The 19,918-nt window shown below is 35.1% G+C and overlaps 2 protein-coding genes across 3 annotated transcripts in view; one reads left to right on the forward strand and one right to left on the reverse strand.

The window, feature by feature from the left end:
* The window catches only part of LOC134746078 (zinc finger CCCH domain-containing protein 13), a 151,815-nt gene that overhangs the window by 17,393 nt on the left and 114,504 nt on the right, over positions 1-19,918 (reverse strand). For both annotated transcript variants that reach the window (XM_063680311.1, XM_063680310.1), the window contains 4 exons: positions 8,667-8,819; positions 7,989-8,090; positions 5,983-6,133; positions 5,480-5,566 (listed from right to left, as the gene is read on the reverse strand). In XM_063680311.1, the coding sequence (XP_063536381.1) occupies positions 5,480-5,566; positions 5,983-6,133; positions 7,989-8,090; positions 8,667-8,819 (493 nt within the window). The remainder of the gene's footprint in view (positions 1-5,479; positions 5,567-5,982; positions 6,134-7,988; positions 8,091-8,666; positions 8,820-19,918) is intronic.
* On the forward strand, positions 9,204-9,984 carry LOC134746092 (N-terminal Xaa-Pro-Lys N-methyltransferase 1-like). The gene has a single exon (XM_063680337.1). The coding sequence runs from the start codon at positions 9,234-9,236 to the stop codon at positions 9,921-9,923; it is 690 nt and encodes a 229-aa protein (XP_063536407.1). The 5' UTR covers positions 9,204-9,233; the 3' UTR covers positions 9,924-9,984.

Consider the following 19,918-nt stretch of genomic DNA (forward strand, 5'->3'; position numbering starts at 1 on the left):
GATCCCACTAATCACTTGTAATATTAACGGCCTATACAGAGAGGCACTAAGATACGGGCCTTTATTAAGTACTCATCTATCATGTTAAGTATCTAGTAATGCCAGTACGTAAGTAGTTGCTTAAATTCAAATAGTCTTGTCTGTTAAGAAGTGGAAATAAAATCAGAGCATTCGGTTTTTTTTTTTATGCTGTATTTTTTTAATAATTTTATATTTACTGCCCATTGAATGAAATTATTAATAGAGGCTTAACATCTTAGGGCATTCTCTGCTAGTCAATCAAGCTAGACAGAATAATTTAGTGTGCATGAAACGATATACCAAAGATAGATATAACTCCGTAATAGATGGATACAGTCTAAGGAAAAAACGTGCCTCGAAAATCACGAAAATTTGATTCTCGATCAGATGGCGCCACTAGTTTTGGCCTACACTCGTATAGAGGGCGTTGACTGTTTCGTTTGTTATTTATAATTTTAAGGCATACCAGTGAAAAAACATGGGTCAAAATCATATAAAAATAATTAATGCAAATAAAAAAATCATTTATCCATATTTAAATACATTTTATCGTATTTTTATAAATATTTATTTTTAGTTTTAAAGTGTGTCGACAGATGGCAGTGAATTTACTGGGGTTACAAAATTTATTATGACAGTACCGCTCTAGGATATACTAAATCTGTGTCAACACAACCCAGAACATAAATGTGCCATTTTCAATTAAAAGGGTACTTATTGTCAGTTATCAATAAGGCGCTATTTCCATACAGCTTCAATTTGAAATGAACCTTATTGACAAGCGACAATGTGGTACCTTTTGGTTGAAAATGTCACAAATAATGCATATAAAAATTATAATATATGCTTACGGTTTAAACTTATTATGGGTGTAGTTGTATTTACTGAAGTCTATAATCAACATATTATGAAGTTTGTAAACCTAACTTTGAAGCCGTAAAAAGTTTATAAACCAACATGAAGTCGGATAAATATATACGTTTACAATAAAGTAATATGCGAACGCCCTACCCTGTATAGTGTATAACCGATACCCACGCTTAATGACTTCTAATCATGTTTTGTGCCATAAGCCATTTAAGGCAGTCGACAACTTTGGTTTATAACTCGGGGACTACTAGACACTAATAGTATTAAAGGGTAAAAGGTCTAATACTAATTAGAAATCCAATACACATACGCCATTTTGGGTCTAGCATGGAGTACCTACATGTAATTAACTCTTTAAGGTTTTGTCGTGTCTCGGTCAAGTCTATTAATATATTATGTGACTTATTATAGCAGCCTTGTAAGTAAATATCACTCGTTTATCAGGATCTATGGGAAAATTACGACGGTTTTTAAATCTAGCTAGAGTCCGTCTTAGGGCCGGTATAGACGAACTGCACTGCAACCCGACTGCAACCCTGGTAGCAAAGTGACGTCAGCGACGTCATAAAGACGTCATTTATATATCACAATGACGTAACGGACGTCATACTGCCGTGTCAGACGTATCTCTGCTATCTCAAAAAACATAGTTTTGAGTAAATCGACTTTAAAGTTTTTGGTGAGCGTGAAAACTAATAAACTCATATATTTCGTGAGTTTATTGAGTTAAGTCATTTTTAATATGTGTTTTGTGTTTCAATAGACGTGAAGAATAATATTTCTTTACTTTTTTTTTGTAAAAGTACATAGTTTTTGAAATAAACGCATAAACATAGTTTGGCGTAACCACTGTTTCATACATTTGGTGGTTGCGCGTAACTATGTTAACTTAAAGTTAGACGAGTTCGTTGTATGAGCGCTCATACTATTTCGCGTGGCCACGGCTCGCGGGCTTATTGCGGTTTTCGTTTATCTAAAGTTAACTACATTGTATCAACTTCTAGTAAAACGTGTAACCAAGGCATGGGGAATATTGAGGTGGTCACGCGTAGTTCTTTTATCTTAAGTTGTAAGAGTTCGTTGTATTAGTGCTCCTAGTAAAACGCGTAACCAGACTACACAAGATAATCCATTTTATATTGTGCTAACTCACATTACATACAAGGAGCCCGATTTCCATCAGTCCTTACATCATTGGTTATAAAGTAGATCAATCGTATGGTGAAATGTATGTATGTATGTATGTATGTATGTCTGTATGTATGTATGTGTGTGTGTGTGTGTGTGTGTGTGTTTGTTTGTATGTACTTTATTTAATATTTAATCCCAGTAAGTGTAAAAGGCGGAATTAACGGCAGAAGGTCAGTTACTCCAAAATTTTTAACCGCCTTAAAAAAAAGGTTCTCAGTTTGACCCGTATGTTTGTCCGAGATTATCTCGCGTTTGGCTGAACCGAGTTTGATGCGGTATTCAGAAAAATGTTTGTTACATTTTGGAGAAGGTTTTAGTATACATAGATCTGAGCTGATGCTGAACCCTGGCTGTACCTAGTGGAACTCAGGTTTGGTGCAACATAGGCACACGCTGTTTTGGTCATCCAACACGTCTTAATGAGTAGTTGGGGGAGCAGTACCCAAGATAAAGCTGATGCTGAACCCTGGCTGTAACTAGTGGAACTCAGGTTTGGTGCAACGTAGACAAACGCTGTTTTGGTCATCCGACACGCCTTGATGAGCACTTGGGAGAGCAGTACCCAAGATAGAGCTGATGCTGAACCCCGGCTGTACCTAGTGGAACTCAGGTTTGGTGTAACATAGGCACACGCTGTTTTGGTCATCTAACACGTCTTAATGAGCAACTGGGAGAGCAGTACCTAAGATAGAGCTGATGCTGAACCCTGGCTGTACCTAGTGGAACTCAGGTTTGGTGTAACATAGGCACACGCTGTTTTGGTCATCCAACACGTCTTAATGAGCATTTGGGAGAGCAGTACCCAAGATAAAGCTAATACTGAACCCTGGTAGTACCTAGTGGAACTCAGGTTTGGTGCAACGTAGGCAAACGCTGTTTTGGTCATCCGACACGCCTTGATGAGCACTTGGGAGAGCAGTACCCAAGATAGAGCTGATGATGAACCCCGGCTGTACCTAGCGGAACTCAGGTTTTGGTTCAGGTTTGGTGTAAATTTATTGTGGGTATTAGAAGATATATAGTAAAAATATTAAGGTCAGTTACGCCAAAAATTTTATTCAGAATCAGAATCATTAACTATACGTTTCTATGTATTTCAAAATAAGACACTCCAGCGATCCAAATATATGTTTAAACTAATATTTTGCCTCTACTGACACTGTTTGAAACTTTTTCTTGCTTTTAGTAATAAAAATGAAAAGAAGAGTAAAAAAATATGTTTTATAAATTATGTTCATAACTTTACTTACTTTTTATGCATTTATTAGTTATCTTCTACAGAAGAAAGAAACTACTACAGAAGTATGTAACAAGATAGTACTCGTGCATTACTTATATTATATTGTCAGTTATTTCAATTAATTTTGTGTTTGTCATTTTTTATTTTTTATTTACGTTAAGATTTTTGTAAGTAGGTACCTGTCGGGGCGTCTAACCTCCGTGGCGACCTGACATAGACCGACTGACTGACTGGCTGACTGACATACATATTTGGAATATTGGAACATTTGGAACGACCGACATTTAAATTCAAAATTAGACATGACAATCACAAGACCAGTTGACGACTAGTTCATGACAGACAGCGGACGACGATAAACAGTTCAGTACCTATGTAGGTTATCTTAAGATTTAAAAAAAAACGAAATAGTTTAGTTTTTCACAGGGTTTTCAGCAATGATTACAAAGTGAGATTAGCTAAGATAATTAGTCGCACAACCTTTGTTTTCTACCACATTTCTATCACTACACATTCGTAACAAGGCTTTACTTCGTAAAAAACTCATTTCAAAGACTAATTTATCATATTTTGAACAAACAACTTAAAAAAACACCGGAACGCTAACTTAACCGGGTCAATATTACGTACGTAATGAAATGTAAATGTGACGTTTTCAATCAAAAGGTACCGCTTACCATAAGGACGAAAATTGCTTGTATCTTTATACGAAAAACCTGTCAGAATGTCCTTATGATAAGCGACAATGTGGTACCTTTTGTTTGAAAACGACACAAATAAACAAATACACGTGGCAAGGAGCGACGAGCCGCTCCCTCCGCGCCCCGCCCCCCGCCTCACCGCGAGCCGCCTATCGCCGTACTACCTGCGTGTGGTTACGCGAAACTATGATAACTCGAGATAGTAGATATCCAGTTTGCCGTAAAAAAACTGCGAAGAGTTACGCATAATTATTCTAACTTGAGTTAGAAGAGATACGCATAACTCAATGTCCAAAAATTCGAAAACGTCTATCTTAAAACATGAAATATCTCAGTAACTAAAGACATTTTTTGAAATTTTGTTTAAGTATTATATAAAGCATAGTGTCTAGTTTCATTTTGCACTGGTTAGGCGTATCTCTGCTATCTAAAGATAGCAGAGATACGTCTGACACGGCAGCATAATGACGTATAAATTTTACCTGGGAATTTGTATGGGAACAGCACGCCGACTGAACACCAACTGCAACTGCGTGCCGTTCCACTACAATTTCCGTCTGTACCGGCCCTAAGCTATCTTTGCACCGAATTTGCAGCGACAAAATTATGGAAATGCTACAATGAACGTCATATTTTCATCGACAGACAGATTTTCTCCATTCTTTTTTTACAAGATGTGTTACTTATCCTCGTAACGTCCACCATACAGTTTCCCTATTTTTAATTTGAACCTTGTTGTATAGATTAGGGTGACTCGTTTGTTTTAGAAAACAATGAAACAAAAGAAATGCTACTTAATTCAGTTAGTGTAAGGTTTAAATTAGATTGAAACAGAGTGTACATTGTAATGCACATTGGGCCTTACAAGTTTATTATGTACAAACACTTTTTTTTATATAAATAAATAAATATCGAGGATATCTTACACAGATTGACCTAGCCCCAAACTAAGCATAGCTTGTACTATGGGTGGGTACTAGGCGACCATATAAATATACTTATATAGATAAATACCTACATACTTATACTGTATACATAGAAAAAAACCATGACACAGGAACAAATACCTACTTTATCGAAACGAGCTCAAGATATTTTAGTGTTTATTTGGCACCATCTCACATCCCACAGCCCTATTTTAGAAAAAAACATAGATTTTTTAGTTTTAAACTTGTCTGCCTGAAAACATTAGTGTCTATTTATTTTGGTAAGAAATTGTAGCTTTTATCACAATACTAAATATTTAATTTTATTTATTGTACCTATATTATTAATAACTAAGCAATATTTTAAAAAGCGCCATCTATAACAAATGCGCTTAACTAGGTGCTCCAACTCTCACCGCCCTGCCTGAACAGCGCCCTCTATGATCACTCTTGCGTAACGAGTAAACCGTAGAGTCCACATGCGCTATCTGTTGTCGAGTAGACGAACTAGGCTTAGTGTCATATCTTACCGGCTTGTCGGAGGCGGCGCTGGCGTCGCATTCGCACTGATAAACTGTCCCAATCTTCATCCATGTTTGGTTGTCCTTCTCGCTCCGCTACAAATAGAATAATTATCATTAGAACATCCATTAAAAGATGATTATACAGGGTGTTTCTGACAATTGGGCTTTAAATTCAGGGCTCGATTCTACTCGCTAAACTGAGCTACTTTTATTATGGGACCAACCCCGAAATCGCGAAAAAAACTTGGCTTTTTCATACATTTTGGCTGATCAGATGCCGACGTTTAAAAAATAATAAGTTTCAGTAAAGACAAGTAAAGATGATTTAGGGTCGGTTGCACCAAACCGTCTGTCACCGTTTTACCGTTCGCTAAATTTTATTGTATGGAAAGTTTCATAGTTCTCTGCTGCTTGACGTTAATCAGTCTGTTAATTGTGGTTGGTGCAACTGGCCCTTATTGTAGTAAAAGCTTCTATATTATCTTTTTATGTTACCATGATTGGTTTACCTTCTTCGGTGCGAGTTCTAGAGTGCACGTGCGTAGCTACCCTCCTGCCTCCCGCCATGAAGTCGGTGCTACGCTCGAGGTCTTCTCGTTTCCTTCGCTCCGTGCCCCCTTTCTCATCTACCAGGCTAGCGTCGCTTGCTAGCGAGCGTGCCTAAAAAAATGGTAAGATATTAAAAGATGGTGGCAAAATTGTCCTGTACTCTAGGCGTAAAATGCAGTTGCTTCGGTGATAAAAATGCCACAAAATATCGTGGTAGGTTAAAGAATAATAGGTAGATACCTAACATGACGAACCAAGCGTTTTATTTAATAGATATAAATAAAGGCGTTCAAAATAAATTAATATATAAATATAGGTATAAACCTACCTATTTTAAGTGAAAACCGACGGGTATTACGCAGTGATCGGAATTGGTAGTGCCATTTCGCGGGACTTCGGTGCGTAAGCTTAGTATGGATATAGTTTTTAACCCCGGGATTTGATGTGAAAATTTTAAAGTTTGTGTTTGGTTTAAAAAATGTTTTAAAGAACCGCGGGCCTAATGTATAAAAAAATGTGGTTTTAGTTAAATGCCCTGGAATTTTGATATATTATAGATTTAAATGCCCTGCACAAAAGTTTTTAGAGGTGCTACCACTGCTACCGGGTCCCTTTCAATGTTTCGCCTGATTTTGTACTACTTTAATAAGTTCCAATTATCCTCTATCTATTTAAACAATTGACATTAGTTTAAACCTATTTTGTGATAAGCTGGCCAGTTAAATAGAGATAAAACAATTGCAATGTCAACTTCATATGCACGTCAGTGTCATGTGCAGTTTGTACCATATAAATTATGGTTTGCTACTATAATTTCAAAGAAAGTAAGGAATAAAAAATAATAAATAAATAACAAATAATTTATTAATGTTCATTTAATATAGTGATGTTGATATTTCGTGTTTTATTTTATGATTGTATTATTTTTAATTGTAACTGTTAAACGAGAGTAATTTTAAATAAATGATGTATTTATACTGACGAAAAAATTTACTTTTGCATTTTGAAAAAAAAAATTCTGTGAGAAATACGAGTCGCAGAAATTCAAGTCTTATCCATACTATGTACAATGTTTAAGGTCATTCACCCAAAATGGGACTACCAATTCCGATCACTGGGTATTAGGTATACAGTGTATACAACGACATTTACTCGTATGTTTTACATAATATATTTATTTCAGAGAGTGGTGTGGATAATATAATCATATATATATACAGGCTGCTGTTGTTATCACTGACCAAACTCTGAGGGGTGAATATGTAGGTCATACTGAACAACTTTTACTACGCAGCCAACCCCGAATTCGCAAAAAAAAATCATCTCAAAGAAAACTGACTGATTCACCGAAATGTATGAGACGGCAATTTTTTTTTCCGCAATTTCAGGATTGGCCCCATAGTAAGTTGTTCAGTATTACCTACATATTAACACCTCAGAGCTTACCATCAAGCAGACCGTACGCATGTTTGGCGCCAACAGAATATATATAGAAAAGTAAAAACCGGCCAAGTGCGAGTCGGACTCACGCACGAAGGGTTCCGTACCATTACACAAAAAACGGCAAAAAATCACGTTTGTTGTATGGGAGCCCCACTTAAATATTTATTTTATTCTTATCTGTTTTTAGTATTTGTTGTTATAGCGGCAACTAAAATACATCATCTGTGAAAATTTCAACTGTCTAGCTATCAGGGTTCATGAGATACAGCCTGGTGACAGACAGACGGACAGTGGAGTCTTAGTAATAGATTTAGATTTATTTATTTCAGGAAAATAATTAAACTATTGCATCAATGTCAAAATTATGCTTATCTTCTTATCATGATCGTCAAACATTACATACTATAAAAAATACAAAATAAATTAAAATAAATAAATAGGGTCCCGTTTTTACCCTATGGGTACGGAACCCTAAAAAGTGTATCGCAAAGTATTTTAGATATTATATAAAATAAGAAAGTACCTCGTTCTTAGACAACTCCTCGTCGCAGACTCGCTCTTGTTCCTTCGTGTGCCGCGTCTCTGTGACTATCGTGCCATCGGGTCGCAGGGCCCGCAGCTCCTCCTGAAATGTTACACAAATTCAGTACACACGCTTTGACCTAGAAATATGTATGTAAGCACATAATATATGTAGTGGCCCGCCCTCATTAGGGGGATTCTGTTTTCTAATAAACCAATTAATTTATTTAAAATTCAGTAGGTACCTATATTAAAGTTGTTTGTCCTACTTATTCCCCAATTTTTGATCTATTATGGACGGAAAAATGTGGCCACCATTTTCCGTTTAGATGACAAAGCAAATATATCCAGATCCAACTAGTCAGGGATTATCTCCGGATAATCCCTTACTCACAATCTTATCTTAATTGTACGGATGATCATCCGTACCATTTGGATTCTGATAGAAATTACTGGTCTATGACCTTACATTTTAAGAATGTTTGCCACCTTTAGCATACCTACACTCGCCATCAGATATATCGGAGCGGCCAAGGTGCTGAATAATATCTCAACATGCACTTTAACGGCTTGATAATTGAGATTTTGTTCAGATATTTGTGAACAGCTTGACCGCTCTGATGGCGACTGTATAAACGGGAAAATAATAAGATGGATAGCCGTGCAGCCGTGTACTGACCGTGTCATCAGTGTTAATGGTGGTGTTATACGTGGTAGTGTCCCGCAACACTTTGGGCCCGCGCGGCACCAGGGCCAGGTGGTGGTCGGTCTGCGCCTTCAGAGCATCGCGGATGTCTTCTTCGGGAGTCTCCTGCACTGCCGCTATTAAAGCCTGGAACAAGCAAAAATGAAACATGAGGCTATGGGTAAATTGTGTAAAATGTATAAAACAAATTAGTGCACAACATCTCAAGAGGAAGAATTTGTATGTATCTTTTGTGTTGCGAATCTATTTAAATATGTATTTAATAAATACATCTTGCAGTTATCTGTTCTGTAAACAAGATTTCAAGCATACTAAATAAATAAATAAAAACTTGATATTTTAATTATAAGAAAGAAAATTGGATTTAATTTTATTTTAAAATAATGAACCTATATAAAACCTATAAGTTCATAATTTTATTATTAAATCCTCAAAATTTGTTTGATAGAATCTATGACGCCACGATTTTGATATTAACAATAAAAAAAACAACTGTCACGATACCAAAACTATGTCACAAATTATATTAATTATATTATAATGTCTGAAAACATATTTTATACAAAAGCCGCAAAATACTGGGGTAATGTTCCCGCCACGATAGACGGCGTGCTCGGCGGCTACGCGCATATCTCGGACATTGACATCAAGGGGTCCAAGGCCTTTCTAAATGACATACTAGCACTTAAAAATGCCCCAGGAACTAAGTTGGCTCTCGACTGTGGAGCCGGTATCGGCAGAATCGCTCAAAACCTGCTAATTCCCCTATTTGACAAGGTTGATTTAGCCGAACAAGAGGAAAGATTCCTTTCCGCCGCCAAAACAAGAATCGGCGCGACCAACATAAGACTCGGATCACTGTACAATGAAGGCTTGCAAAATTTCACTCCCCAGAAAAAATATGATGTCATCTGGTGTCAATGGGTCCTTGGCCATTTAGACGACTTCGATCTAATTGCATTTTTAAAAAGATGTAAAAAAGCACTTAACACGAATGGTGCTATAATCGTTAAAGAGAATATCACTTCAAGCGAAGAAATAGAATATGACGACGAAGACTCATCCGTAGCCCGACCTTATAAACTCATGCAATTAATATTCAATGAAGCTCAATTAGACGTGATCAAAGAAGATGTACAAGACGGATTTCCAAATGATATTTATAAAGTTTATTCATTTGCTCTAGTTCCGAATGAACTGGAGAAAAGAGCATTAGTTTTAACCCTCTGATTATGCAATTGTCTTGTTCAAATAAAAAAAATGTATAAGTTAATAAAGAATTCACAACCGTTAGCGTCTTCATCCTTGCTAACATTTTACGGAAATATCGGTGTAGCAACCGTAGCACTTGCACAGTCGGCTTGCAATATATGTTTATACATCTGTACCTTATTCTTCTGCAATAAGGCGAATACTGTATACATATTTTTGATGTCGACAGTAGTGTTTGCGAAGGCTTATCAGATGCAGTGGAGAATCGTGGGCTGAATTCGTGATTGCGAAGTTTAATAAAGTAGGTTCGCAGACGAGCGGCCCAGCGACATTCGCAAGTGCATTTACCGTTTGAGTACAAATTACAAAATTATTGCATCACTGCACTAAGGAATTTTGGATTAAACTGAGAACTTAACTAAAAGATAATATTTCAAATGAAACCACTTGACTGGGCTATTTAGGAAGACAAATCTTCTAAACCATGGAATCGAATGTGTTACGGCGAAGATAAACAACAAAGGCCCTGCAATTATTTTAGGTCGTTTCTTTATTTTGAATTATTTTAATTTCTTAAGTAAGTACTTAATAAATAACGAGAGAGTAAGTTCCATACTTATATTAATTATTTCAAAACTTGTGTCTGTGGCTCATAATGGAAACGGAAAACCATATAAAATGGCACTAATACCTACAAATCACTGATAATTAGTTTGAGCAATTGGTGTTCCATCAAAGAACAGTTAGCGATGGATATCGCACTACGGTCTATTATTAGGGCCGCCAATCATGGAATGGAGAGGTAAAGCCATGCGAATTGACGTTTACCGTTACCTCGTGATCGACCTGGTATTCATTCCGAAATGATACTCTTGGTGCAAATTTTGATGGCTCTAAGTGCTTGTACGGTACTGTTTCGTATTCCAATTTCCAATAGCAAATCAATGCAGCTTAGCTATAGGCCACCAAACGAAGGAAATACAAGGGAAATAACTGGGTGAAGCTAACGGGTGGGGGGGTTAGGGTCCCTTTTTATAGTATTTCGTAAATAACTCTTAAACGGTGGCTGGTAGCAAAAAAATTTTCTATTACATAAGTAATCTACGTTAAATTTTCTACAAAAAAGATTTAGTACACTTTTTTGCTAGGATCAATATTTCATAATATATTAAAGTGGGAAAGTTACTTATAATTTGGACTGTCGACTTTTTTTAGTTATTTGTTAATAACTCGTAAACGGTAGCCCATAGCAAAAAATAAGTATGTTACGTAAATAATATGTATAAAATTTCCTACAAAATAAATGTACAGGTGTCCCAAAAATATCACGTCAACTGACACTAGAGTATTTAGAAATTAAATGAAAAACAGCCTGCATACCTCGTGAATCTAAACTCTCAAATTTACTTTGAGGGCTTTCCAAATGAACACTGGCACCGTCACTCAGTCAGGTCAGTAATAAAAAGGAGCAAAATTAATAAAAACCTAAATCTGTTATAATACTTCGAAAACCGTGCAACTTTTACTGACGTCATTTTGGATAATCATTTTAGGGTGTCCTACCTCCAGTGTCAGTTTGACGTGCTATTTTTGTGACAACCTGTATATCTATTTTGTAGGAAATTTTATACAGATTATTTACGTATAAGACTATATTTCGCTATAAGCCACCGTGCACCGTTTACGAGTTATTTATGAAAAGCTATAAATAGGGACTTTTAAACCTTCTGGTGCTTTATTTCTTGCATGGTGTAAAAAATATATTTTAAATACAGTCAAATACCTATATGTATTTAAATATATATAAATATATATATATTTAGTGTACTCATAGTCATAAGGTATAATTAAGTATATTATTATATTATGCATGTAGAAGTTTTACTTCGCTCAAAAGTTACGTTTCTTTATTGTTTTTTTTTCTCTCAGTGCACCCACCTTGACGCTTTTCTGTTTAGCCCTATGGTTGACTGGTAGAGAATGCCTATAATGGCATTAAGTCCGCCTGTTGTACACTTTTTATGTGCAATAAAGTTTAAAATGAATAAATAAATAAATAAATACCCTATTATTAGCTTAGGTAAAGACCTAATAAGTTCATTTTATCTGATGTTTGAGGCCTCAATTTATTAAATTCTCTAAACTTTTTACAATTCTTATTTCGGCTAATAAAATTTGGCCGTGATTCGGCGCCCTGATCATTATTCAGATCAGGTCTGGTCTGGAACGATCTTTTTGCTTGGAACTCATTATTTCCGTCGCCGGCAGAACTAGTTTCGACGAAGAAAAAACTCGCCAAATCTTATACTTTAGAATAACTTTTAGGAAGACTGCGAACTCTCGTATTTATTATCCCGACCGGCCTAAACGTCGTGCCCTTCCCTAAAAGCTATGTTTTGAATAATTCCACGATTCCCGACATACATATAGGTATAATACTCAAGTAATTTTCGAGTGAAGATCTAAGGAAAAAATGTTTTGTGAAAGTAAATATTTTTAAGTAATACCTATTAATGATCTTATACTAGCTATTTATTAAAAAGATATCGGTACACATGCTAAAAAAATCTAAAATTATAACCCCTTTTTTGGAAAGCAGTAGGGTACAAAAATTCAGAAAGTTTAGAATGAGATCTAGACTGTTAAAGCAAGAACCGCCTTCCTTATAATAATAGTATCGGTTAAAAGCAAATAAAAATACGTAGCAAAATTTAATTGGTTCTGTTATTATTAGCTTAGTATATTGTTGCCGGACTATTACCTGCCAATCAAAAGTAACCGTACACGTTTATCCACTTCGAATAAAAAATATAATTGATTCGCTTTATTTATTAGTCGAAATACACAAAAACTCGACTTATTTAATTTATATCATTGTACATTAAGGAAAAAACGTGAGCAAAGGTCATTGCCCAGCAAATTCGTTGGATTGGATACATTACACACCTCACGCTTAAGATCGCTGTACGTTAATTCCATCCCGAACGAGCGAGACACGCGATTTGTGTAATTTTGTATGGACTTATATAATTCATTTATAGCTGCCCTATACAAAAACGCTATATTCCCGGGCTGAAGGGGAAATATCACGTTGTATACTTATAAAATGACGTTTACTCAAACAAATTGCTAATGGATGAGCTAATTTGGACACGAGATACATAGTTTCTAACGACTAAATATTTGGATTTATGACAAAGTTTTGGTTGGATTTGGTTTAGGAGTCTGATAAATTTAAGTAGCTGTTTTTCGATACAAGATTTCGATCCGATCACACTTGTTTCTTTCTTCGATGAATTTTATACATAGTATTTAGTTACAAAGTTTTACATATCCAAACTGGTATGAGTCAGTGGCTACTTTACAATAACTACGATTGATAGATGATTTAAGGAATCATTTAATAAGCGGTTATGCGCAAAATAGCTGAAATTGCAACCACTGTTATGTTATGTATCTTAATACTGACGCTGTAACCCGAGACATTTATCATTTGTTTCGTGTTCAAAATCGTAACGGTCTTTACCTATAACAAATTACTTACGGATAGATGAAAACATAAAGGACCAACGTACTTACGTCACAGATTATATAATAGTTCTTACGTAACGTAATGTAAGGTCCTTTTGATTACAAAGTATGTTTCCTGAAATATCCGCAACTGTATGCTTTGATGTTTGAAATTTTAAGAGTTGTAATTGTTGCTAAAGGATAAAATTACTACACCAAATATATTATATTAAATAAACAACACGTTAAGCTAGTTTCCTGTACATAATATTGCAAATAACATGTACGAATAGAAAGTAGTTATCATAGTTGCAGCGTTGAATGGCGTAGGTCTGAATTGCAATTTAATTTGTTGATTGCCTTCTAGTATTAAACCGACAAGTTCATTTTCATCACACCAGGCTGGTAAAGGCTCTCTTGATTGTTCAAAAACTGATAAGAAAGTTGAATTTTATTCACATGTGAGGCAAAGTGATCAAATGCAAATTTTGAGTGGTTTTCTTATGTTTTCTTATATGTCTGGTAGAATTGACTTTTAAATGATGATTTTGAATGATACATATTTAATAACATTGATTTTGAATCGATTTGCTTTGATTTTGTTTGATATTTTTAAACAACTTAGGCCCCTTGTAAAATAAATAACTATTACCCGCTAGGCTATATGATATAGTATCTAAGTCGCCTATAGCCTACCTACTTACCTTTAATCGCGTTGGTATTAATTTTACGCAACCCTAAGTCCAAATTTTTGTACTAATTTTCGTTTTTGATGCTTTAAGATAAATTACCTACCTGTTCCTACCTGTTCATTGGATAGAAGTAAGTTTACGTGGCGTTAGTCGTTATTCCAATTCTCAATTTCGGATCTCATTCCGATTTATTTTTAACTTTTAACTGTGTATTGTTTAGTTTGTTGTACAAAGATATATTTTGACAAAAAATATGGATGTAAGAAACTATACGTTTCAAATTGCTGTTTTCTTAAGTTATTCGAACAAAATGTTCTCATTTAAATTAGACTAACCTGAGACAGCAGCCCTACCTGACAATATATCGATTACTTTTTATCGTTAATTACGCGTCATTATTACGAAAGTTCAATTATTATTCTTATCGCATCAATCACCTGTCAGTTTCGACATAACCTCTTTATTAAGTCTTCAAAAGTAAAAGTACCGGACCAGTCGGCGACAATTGCCCCTTCACTGGCTCGTGTGTTTTGATGGATTCCATGGAAAACATCCACATAAACGCTCTGATGAATATCTTAATGGTTGACAAGTTTACTTGTAGATTTATCATGTGTTGACATTATTATTTAATATTTTAGGTCGCAACTTATTCGACCGTACTTTTAATAAAATGTCAGTTGCATTTTTCTACAGGCAACTTTAATGTAGGTAAAAAAAATTACACTAACTATATGTGTAAAAAACAGGATTGCATTAGGTACATATTTCCTCAAGGCGTTTTTCTACTGATCAGTATTTACAACCTAACAATGAAAAATATGTGCCTTTCCATCAGAGAAGGGTTATTAACTTATTATGCTTCATGTGCAATAAGGACCTTTATATCAGAATTTCTATTGGAATTTCAGATAAACCTTATTGCACTTGAAGCATAAGGGCCCTTCTGTGATGGAAAGCCACAATTATGATAGTGTGTCTCCGTAAGTATATGAACTAACGTGAGGACAGTGAGGTGTGTAACTTGGAGAGTCGAATTCGCAAAAGAAAAGATTTTGTAATGTTGATAATTTTCCCAAGCGATCCCAACAAACAGCCTGGTTAGCGCTAGTTATTAACGGTACAAACGCATCCCCCTTTCGCTTTAAACGACTATTTCGCATTTCACCTTACCACAAGTGCTTGCACGTAATTCTGCGTCCCACAGACCTCAAGTTCGCGACCTTGCGACTTACGGTTGCCGTGGTAGCCCCCTTACTAATATAAACTTTCATAACATCAAGGCTATGAAGAAGTTAACCATGTTAATAAGTTATTCATAAGACTCATAATTCATAACGATAATTTATATATTATATGTTGAAACAGTAAAGTCATTTAATGATAAATGAAACTTTCAAACTAGTTTGGATACTGAGCAAATTGATTCTCCAGACTTCATAAGTATTGTATACTATTGTATACTACTTCATACTTGTACATACATTCGTACTTGTACGATTTTTTTGTTCCCAATGTCAAAAGAATGTAAGCAAGAATCTTTTAAGAAAGGATACCATCAAAAGGTGGAGTTCAAGGTATTTTATTATAAGCACAAAGCACGGTATTGTATTTTAAGGTATTTAGGTACCTAGGCAATTGAGCAAATGAATCATATAACCTTATAGTTAATTTTATTTTATGTTTTTATTTAATTGATATTCCTCAGTTTAACAAGTTTTTGCGTTCATAATAGGTACCTATTATAAAATTTACATAATTGTGCCACTGTTTACATTTTCAGGTTACTATAACTAATTTATAGGCTAGGCTCTGTAAAATCCTCCACTACTTTGAAGTTTCTTTGCTCAGTGTCCCCATTTCATTGTCATCTTGATGTTTATCTGTCCATCCTTCCTCAAAGAAACAAATAAATTAAACGGATAATTTATGTCATCATAGCTCTCCACTCGACGAACTAACTTAGATTTTTAATTGACTTTATAGAAATTTTAATTGTTTCTATTAATTTGATAACTAACACGGATGGTTATATATCTACGGATCTCGTATTAATTACACATTTTCCCAGATCATATAGGTTCTGATTCTACAGAAAATCTATAGCTTGTTGATATTGTGAGTGATGATTATGAACGATAAAGCCCGTTGAGTGCGCCGGCGCACGGCTCTCTCCTGTCATGGGGGACCACTTGTTACGAGCTGCGATATACGTGCTGTGATATATTTGCAGTACCTAGTCATATTTAATCTAGTGTTACCTGGACTTCACTGAATTTAATGCTTATGTACAATAGCGGTACAATTTTACGTAATTTTAATTAAATCTATAACAGCATTCCATTTTCCATTTTTGTATTTCATTTTCCATTTTTTTCCATGAGTAGAAATTCGTGATCGATCTAACTGCCTCCCTGTTTGGATATTCTGTACTTGTTTCAAAATGTTTTTAAACCCTGTACCTTTTTACTTTAACCGTTACAAAATCTAAATACTTAGAAACGAAATCTATTAATAAATTCCTACGCATTATTATTATGCAGAAGGCTGTCTGGATAAACTGCTTTACGGTAGGCATGATGTTCTTAACTAAAAAGACCAATAGATACTTTCTCACGTCAGTAATAGAACACTGCAAAATAAGAGTAACATCAAGTTAAAACGAAGACGATAAAATACCCAGTGGGAGAGGACACGACAAACCACTTAGTCGCTGGTTGCTTGTGACAACCTCATTGAATTAAGATCTCGAGCCGTGCCAACTTTGTAATTCTACTTGATTTTTAATTAACTTAGATTTATTGGCGCAACACGTTTAGCTTTACGTCTGTTACTCTTAATAATTTAACCTGACGCATAGGTAAGTATTTCAGGCACCAGTTTTCGCTGAGTAATTACCTATTTTTCAGGACTTTGCTCTACAGACGTGAGTGAAATAAGGTACCTATATAGATATTTACATATTTATTTTTAAAATATTTAGAATATCTAAATATTTTGAAATAATATGTCTCACGGTAGTTTAATTTCGATTATATTTATTTTTATTATTTTATAATAGAATAGAATATAATAAAATTTTATTCGTAAGCACAAACAAACATTACATAGCTTAATCGCAATTAGTCAAATTCGTACATTCTAATTTAATATAATTTAGGGTTCTGTTAAATTTTAGACTATGATTAATCCGTTTTATTTAAGTACGAGGTGATATTTGTGCTTTGTGGCCAGTAAAAAAATCAAAATTCACCTAGTATGATATACGCATCATTTCATAAATTGTCTAGTAAGTGACAATTGCGAGTAGGTACCTATAACTTAGCGTTGAATCCCCACCTGCCTTATTTGCATGTATCGTTCTGCTAGACGTTTTACTAATTTATACAACAATTTGTATATTTCTAGTGACAAGTAGGTAAATAAACTTAATTATAATCCACATAAAGAAGAGTATAACAGCTGGACGTGGACGTATATTGCAGTGTAGAAACAAACAATTGTCAACGTAAATTTAACAGAACTCCAAAGCAAATGAGACTACGTTTAAACAAACTGAAGGGAATTCGCAAACGATGACTCACGATACATTTATTGCAACAGTAATCCAGTTGGGAGAAGGGGCAATTAAATGAAAAATGTACAGCAATAAATAACTAACTATACAGTTAGCCACGACCATATCGAAATAGAAATGTTTGAAGACGACTTGGCTGTCTACGACCTAAGAGTGTTTTTGAACGTTTGTAACCAGGTTTTTCAGACAAATATTGTTGGTGGACTGTACTAGTGTGCAGGAAAAGGTCCGGTGGTGGGGAGATGCGACGCGAAGGTACTTATAGTCAAGTCTATTGGATTTATCACTGGAAACCTGTGGAAGTAAATGTGGGAATAACATTTATCAAACATATAAATAGGTCCCTATTTGAAATGCTCGTTCATTTGTCTATCAACATTGTCTTCAAATGTAATAACTTAAAGAATTAATCAACTGTTTCCTGTTAACTACTCATTGTGATACAGCTCTGCGATTACACTTAAAAAACGATTGATGATAGAAGGATAAGATATTATAACAACTTTAAGTATGTAGTACAAAACATGTCAGTATATTTCTTTTCATAAAAAAAACACTGTCGCTGTAACTGTGTGTTAGGGGACAGAATGTAGAAATACAAAGTAATCCTGTGAGGATTTGTGGTACAGAACCTTAACAATTAATCAAAACTTATCAGCAGAATATCACCCCCTCACTTACCTACGCAGCGCAATTCTATTAGCATAAGATATACTATAACCGTTATACTAAGTATTCATAGTTATAATGAAGTGTTTATCGTAAATCCAGGCAATTTCATAATCAAAATATTATTTCTCAGGGAACCATTAAGAAAATGGCGGAAGGTATTAAGAAGGGCCATCGTATGTACACAGCCCACGCGTGGGTAAAACTTCATTCACATCCGCCGAGGCGAACCATTAGGCATCGCTAAATTGACCACCTGCTTAAGACTAATGCACATTGCATGCCATTCATATATTTTGTTTGATTTTCTTTAAGAAGCAAACAGCTGTCTTTGTTGCATTGGAAACTCGTTAAGTATTTATCTAGAAGTCAATTATTAGCGTGGTATCGGATTGGAATGATATTCCATATTATCATATCACCGTATTATGACAATATAGGCCAGAAGAAAATTTGCAGCAGTGGCGAGAAAATACTTCTATCTGCTTGCTTATCTATTTCATTTACCTAGACATAGAGAACCTTATTCTATTAGGATAATGACATGAATCAAGAAAATGATATGGATAATGTCATGAGTCGTACGAAAGTCCTACAAGCTTAGATATGAAAGACCACTATACATATAATAATGCGCAAACTGATGGTCGGCTTTTCCCTGACTACATAGTCGTAATACGATATTCGCGATCGATCCCAGTCAAGAGCTTTTAGAAATCCAAGCACTTAAGACCAAGAAAATCACGTCCTACAAATTTTTCTGTGTGATTTTACAGTGAAGATTATTCTGAAAATAAACATTATTTTTTATGTTTATTGTTCATAACCTAAATTTTTCGCGATTATAATTTAATATGCAATCCCTACTAATATTATAAACGCGAAAGTAATTCTTCAAGCTTAAACCGCTGAAACTCTGTAGATGAAATTTCGTATGGAGATAGTTTGAGACCGGAGGACGGACATAGTTTTTATCAATCATCACCATCATCCCACGCAGACGAAGTCGACCAGAAGCTAGTAAATGCAATATGTATTAAAACCAGTCAAGCGTGGTTCCCTACGAAAAAAAAGAGTTCGACTCGCATTTTGTCGGTCGTCGATAGTGTTACCTATATGCCAAAAAACAAGTTGATCATAAAAATGTATGTGTGCACTCCCCTCTACGACAGACAAATTCGCAATTAATGGCATTAGACAGTGTCGCTGTTTATCTCTGATCACAGCATCAGGCTTTCTAGTGACATCTGCCACAGATCGTCGATACCACTCAAGCGTAAAGTACGTGGAAATAATTTCACCATTACTAGAAAGGTTTTTGTGACGACGATCGACTATCCTTTACTTTCAAATGGTTATGACGATGAATGTGAGATTTCTATACCGTTTGGCATTTGCTGACGTTGGAATTGTGATTCAACAATTACTCAATTATGACCAGTCATTTTAAATATTGAAAAGAAACTTTTGCAATTTTATTGTTGTACTTGTCTTAGCTTAAGTCTCCGGCAAGCTCGGCTAAATTTCACCTTCCTATACAAACGGAGTTCCGTTCTCATTTCAAA

Source organism: Cydia strobilella, chromosome 12 (genome assembly GCF_947568885.1).
Source record: "Cydia strobilella chromosome 12, ilCydStro3.1, whole genome shotgun sequence".
Classification (NCBI taxonomy): Eukaryota; Metazoa; Arthropoda; class Insecta; order Lepidoptera; family Tortricidae; genus Cydia; species Cydia strobilella.

Coding starts and splice junctions, on each gene's coding strand:
- LOC134746092 (XM_063680337.1), top strand. CDS start 9,234: ATGTCTGAAAACATATTTTATACAAAAGCCGCAAAATACTGGGGTAAT.